This window comes from Ochlerotatus camptorhynchus, unplaced genomic scaffold, assembly GCF_037179485.1.
Source record: "Ochlerotatus camptorhynchus isolate MF236.1 unplaced genomic scaffold, CSIRO-AGI_Acam_v1.1 ptg000361l, whole genome shotgun sequence".
NCBI lineage: Eukaryota > Metazoa > Arthropoda > Insecta > Diptera > Culicidae > Ochlerotatus > Ochlerotatus camptorhynchus.
Genome location: NW_027040849.1, coordinates 3,895,169 through 3,901,168, shown reverse-complemented (window position 1 = coordinate 3,901,168; position 6,000 = coordinate 3,895,169). Strand labels below are relative to the sequence as shown.

The following is a 6,000-nucleotide window of genomic DNA, read 5'->3' as shown; positions in this document are numbered from 1 at the left end:
ACAGTGTTAATAATTTGCTTTTAAGCTCAATTCTGAGATTTTAAATATGACATTTCTCAAAATTCAAACAATCCCCACCCAATTAACAAATTTACATAGGGGTAAGAGGGGCATAGTGAACAGGTGGGGTAAAGTGAGCATCCCGTGCACCAGCTTGGACTTCCGGCCATTCGGAACAAATTTATTGGTGGTACGATCAATATCATAATGATATTGAACCTACTACCAGTTGATTTGTTTCATGCAGCTAGAGATCCAGGGCCAAACTGCGGGATGCTCACTATGCCCTTCCTCCTCCTAATAGCCATTTTGTTTAAATATTTGCAGTACATACATTTTCAAAATGCTATTATTTCGAACAATTTTACCCAAAAATTTGGTATTTATAATCGTAACAATGAACATATTTGTAGTTCTGTGCCGAACGTTTCAGTTCAATTAATCTTAAAAGAACAAAGTTACAACATGACAAAGTTGTCAATTTTGTATGAAAATCGGCATGCGCTGCTATTATATCAAACAGCACTGTATGTGAATCGTGTGTTTGCAGGTATTCAACAGTTTTAATTCATTATTTATATTTTGCTCAGACATCAAAAAACGGCCAGTGATACATCTCTACGATAGGCCATTGAATCCGTAATTGTTATCCTTATGTTTTATTCTCTAAAACTTAAACTTTTCATTTTGATATTTTCGTCTCTTGTGGTCTTCATTCTTTTTTTTTTGCTGATGCTCCTTGTTATTTTTTTGTGGGCTCCAGGTCCTCTTTTCTCCAAACTGCAGATGTATCTTTTCATTATTATTTTTTTTCAAAAAACTTGTCTTCTTTTCTCAATGCATTTTTTTTTGCATGGTGGCGGATTTTCAAATCTTTTTCCCATTTTTTGTGTTTTGTTTTTGCCATCTTTTGGTGTTTGCCATGTCTTTTGATTTTTTTTTATCGATCCGCATCTTTTCGTGGAGGCTATTTTGTGTTTCCAGTGGCTCTTTTTTGTTGTGGCATTTTATGTCCATTTCCTCTTTTGTGTTTTATGTTTTGAACGGATTCAAAAAACATTATTTTTAACAACGGCGACTCTTTTTCTCTCTGACAATGGCTTTTGCATTTATTTTGGGAATTTTCAAACACTCTCGCAAAGGAATGCAATTTACGATTTTAATGCATCCGGATTCGAAGGTTGTAGAGAATATTTGAAGACAAATAATGTTTTTTGAAAAGATATTCGTAATGAAATATAATAATAATAATCTGTAAAGTATTAGACAGAATGATGTTTTTATTGGGTCAAAACAAAACAAGTTTTTTTTATTTTAACATGGTAAAATTAAAAGCTTGAATATGTTATTAAACTGGTTAGTGATGTATGGGAAACACATTGAAAAGCTTGTTAATGCATTGGTGTGATGGTGGATGATGTGAATGTAGGGTGAAACATGATACTACAAAAGATCTAAACCAGTAGTTTAAGTCTCCAAAAAAGGTGAAACTTTCCCGTGTTTTAATTTTCAAAAGGACGAATCTAACAATACCGTAATTTGAGAAAAACAAAGTTGAAACTGAGTTTAAATAATAAAAACAAACAGTAGAATCACATTAGGCATTTTTGAACAGTCAAGTTGTTGGTACTTCGAACAAGTTAGATTGGACTGTTTAAATAACTAATGGCTATTTCCGGGAATTATTCGACTAAGCAAGCAAGCAACGCACAATGCATCTGGGTCTGATCCGTTGCGGTAAAGTAACAGCTAAAATATTATCGCAAGATTCGCAACGGATCAGATCCGGATGCATTGTAGTGCTGTGACGATATCGATAAGTCCGATATTATCGATACGATAACCGATATTTAAAAATCCGATATCAACAATAATGGAAATTCGATATCGGTCAGGTTTTAATAATCATCGACATGGTTCTATCTCCAGTTGAAGGATCTGGTAACGAAGAATTTGTTCGTGACGAGCCATTGAGAAAGATCTCTACCGCTAATTTGGTATGCAGTTATCACGAGGGAATGGTTCAACGCAATAATAACCGAAGTGGACGGTTCACTTCGTACGAAAATTGATATGTAGGTACGCGAGGAGTGGTATCGAACTAATGACATGTGCTATTTTACGGTACTTATATTACTTAGGACAAGTAAGAAAAGTACATTCCCATATTTGTTCCTGGTGGCTCTGAAACTTCTGTCAAATACAACAATCTCGGTCCCTTGGGAGCGTTTGTTTTCGTAAACACGGCAAATTTTGAGTGATGTAGGCTCAAAGAGTGAACAGAATATTTTTGTTTGTGTAATAGGTACCGATGTTTTTGATATTCCAAATGCATTATGAAGTTGGAAGAGAATTAAATATATTTTCCATTGAATATTGGATCGATACTCAAAATCCGATATCGAAATGATATCGATATTTTCAGAGACCGATATCGATATTATCGATAAATACGACCTCGTCACAGCACTAATGCATTGTGCGTGGTTCTTAACCCAAAAGTCCTACTGGCTTCCTCTGGATGTGGAAATTACTTTTAAGTTCCAGCGGAAGTTTATTCTGACTGATTCAGAAGTCCTTGTGACTTCCTTTGGAAGTGTCTTTCAACTTCCATGCCACTCATAAGGCAATTAGTTGCAATGATTAGGATTGTTAATCATCACTTATCAGTTTTGTATGGGAACGAAAATGAGAGATAAGCGATTTTGATAAATTCTAAGAGGTTGCTGAAAAGTAATAAAGTCACTCATGTGTTTATCACGTACAAAGTGAAGTATACTTTGGGGCGCCATTAGGTTGAATTTGGAATGAATAATAGGACCCAGGTGTTTGATGTTTCAACACATCACCTCGCCAAGAACAAAAAATCAGTGCTAACATTTGAAAACGGCACAAAAGCCATTTGTAAACAAATGGTTTGTGGGCCCTTTACTCACTACTTGAAGTACACCCACGCGACACAACAGCAACATCGGGTAGGGGAAATTTTCCCCTTCCTGACGATGCTGTTGGTTTGCGTGGGCGTTCTTCGGGTAGCGAGTAAAGGGCACACAAACCATTTGTTTACAAATGGCTTTTGTGCCGTTTTCAAATGTTAGCACTGAAATGTTGCGCTTCGACTGTAACAATCGAAAGACTACACATTGGCTTTCTGCAGGTTTACAGCGTGCAAGTAAAACATTCAGTTAACTAAATAGGGGAAATTACTCTAATACTGGCCTAAAGATCTAAAGATTGGATCCATCGTTGAAGTATCGTATTTGTAGGAAAAAAGATGAATCTGGACGTTGCAATTACAAAGTTGATCAACAACATCATACTTTGTGATTTTGCATTCGATATTGAAAATATCGACAACCTGCATCAATGTGTATTACAAATAAACATAAAATAGAAGTTGATGTACCATGTCGACGCCGGTTCCTGATACTCGCTGCAAACACTACTTACATAGGTATGTTCTAGGGAAGAGAGTTTATCGAGCTTTTGAATATTATATTCAACCGAATATAATTGAATTTGAGATTCAACCGAAAATATATAAGCCGGGAATCATTAGCTACTGAGTTTCATGTACGACAATGGTTTCATGTGTAGATGATAGACTTTGAGGCGTATTTTGGGTCGCAGAAAATAGATTGTACCCAATTAGTAGCCCACCGAAAGAACGATGAACCGTGCACATACGGACGGAGCAGTGAAAGGTATTAAAATGAGTTTTATCTACTTACCCTAGTTGCCACTGGTGCTCTCTCAGTGTCTCTACGTCGGGGGTTATCCTAGATGCTAGAAATGAAACGTATGCCGTAGTGAATGCGTTTTCGGCTTATAGCGAATATCGGGTGGTGTAGGATCTAGCCCGCTCCTAATACGGTGCGTAATAAGTAGCCCTTCCTCGGTATCCACGACTGTTGAGTGCGTTTGTGATGGTTGACGTAGTATGCGCGAAACAGATAAAAAATCAGATGGAAAACAAAAACGGAAAATAATTTATTTCCAACAAGGTATGGCTTCGATTCTATTCATTATATCTTGCGTTTTGATAAGGTACGTACGCAGGCCTTCGTGTTCCTCGGTGTCCTCCGTAGCAGCATGCCCTCGAAACTCTAGCCCCCCGTCCTCGAACAGTGCCACGAGGGAAGCGATTCGTGGTACACATTCCAGGTCGATTTGTACGTTTCGGATTCACTTTGATTTGGCGTCCACGGAAGAGGGTTTCGTTCATTGCAAGTGCCGTTTCGACAAATTCCTTCGAGCCAAATTCTATATAGGCAAAGCCCTTCGGGTGTCCATCGGCTTTGTTGCAAAGAATGGTAACCCTATTGATGGTGCCACATCCATGGAAGTGGGCTTCTAGTTCTTCGGCTGTTGCGCCGTAGTCAACGTTTCCCACATATATGGAACGATTATCTATTTCGGCTTTTTCCTCTGCCGTAAGAATTGGAGTAACACCTGTGGGTGAACCTAGGGTCATTTGTTTGGTAACTTCCGTTTGTAGTTGCTTCAATTTCTCCGCTTCTTCCTCCATTTCTTTAACACGAGCTTTGATAGCTTCTAGTTCTGGGTCAATTTGCATTTCAGCCCCCTTCAAATAATCATCCTGTAAGTGATTGCTTCTGATTATCTTATCGATAAAACAATTTTGTATAAAATTTACCTCAATAATCAGTTCCGAATCATCATCATTGGATCCTAAAGCTCCCAGGTTGGAGTCGTTTAATAGACTTTCATCAGCCATTATTTTTTCTAGTAACGTAAACAAAAAAAAACCGCGTTAATGATTGTTGTGATGGGATTTGAATCCACCGGTGTCAATCATCAATGATCATCAAAGCAGAGCGGCATCACTCAAGATGATGATGACGAGACACCGAAGCAGTAATGGCCGCCGACCGAAAAATTTGATCGTGCATCAGTAGCCGGTTTCAGATTCATTTTTCGCAGCAGAAAACATACTCCACACTAACCTTTTATAAAATCGTGATAAAACGGATGCTAAATAACGGTTTTACACTAATTTGAAGCTAAACTGGTAATTGTTAACAACAACAATTGGAATTATAAATCACACTGACCACGACCGCAACTTCTCACCGAAATTTTTTTGCAAGCTCTTTATTTCATCGAACATCGAATGGCGGGCGTCGCATCAGGCTGACGTAACGCATGGTGACGTATCCGGTGTTATGCGATTCAAAATGCAAACGTTATTCTATAAAACGGTACTCCAAACGTAGATTTTTCTTAGCAAAGTTCATCCGGATAACTCCTCTGAAGTTTGTCTGAATGCTTCACACTCTAACTTTATATTACCCATTAATGAGTACAATTTCACCCATTTTGAAGTATAGCTGGTTAACCCATAAAATGGGTAAAAATTAATGAGAAACGTTTACCCACTAATAGATAACAATTACTCATTTATGGGTACAAGTTACCCATTAATGGGTAACTTTTTTACCCATTAATGGGTAACTTTTTTACCCATTAATGGGTAACTTTTTTACCCATTAATGGGTAACTTTTTTACCCATTAAATTGGTTAACCTATTTTACTTCAAAATGGGTGAAGTTGTACCAACAATCAATACGAAACTAACGATTTTAAATTGGCTCACCACTTTAGTAGCCTATTGGTCCCAAGCAAACGATTAACGTACCCTATTCTAGTTGAAATTCTATTACTACACTATGTTTGTTTTGATTCGCTATGAAAGTTTGACAGATAACATCAGGGGTGTGTGGATTCATGCAGAACATGCAGGGGTGAGTGAAATAGCTTGGGACTGCTTGGGACCGTTGTTCTGGTACTGAGTGAGCCAAAAATAATAATGATTTTCTTCGGGACCCAGTGGTCTTAGAGTTACCTCTATGCATAAACTGAATCCACCCAGAAGCACACATGAAATTTATGAGTCAAATGAATAGTATGTGTGGTTACATATGGCTTTTATGTGTACACATATTAAGTATGTGTCCAACACATAGATATCATTTGTT

At 37.6% G+C, this 6,000-nt stretch overlaps 1 protein-coding gene across 1 annotated transcript; it reads right to left on the bottom strand.

Moving 5' to 3' along the window:
- Window positions 1-643: 643 nt before the first annotated feature.
- Pabp2 lies at window positions 644-5,111 on the bottom strand. Its single transcript, XM_065231917.1, has 5 exons — window positions 4,968-5,111; window positions 4,658-4,746; window positions 4,056-4,600; window positions 3,732-3,908; window positions 644-1,252 (listed from the first exon to the last, which is right to left on the bottom strand). Exons 2-4 carry the CDS (start codon window positions 4,736-4,738, stop codon window positions 3,866-3,868), a joined length of 669 nt encoding a protein of 222 aa, XP_065087989.1. The 5' UTR covers window positions 4,739-4,746; window positions 4,968-5,111; the 3' UTR covers window positions 644-1,252; window positions 3,732-3,865.
- Between the last annotated feature and the right edge of the window lie 889 nt (window positions 5,112-6,000).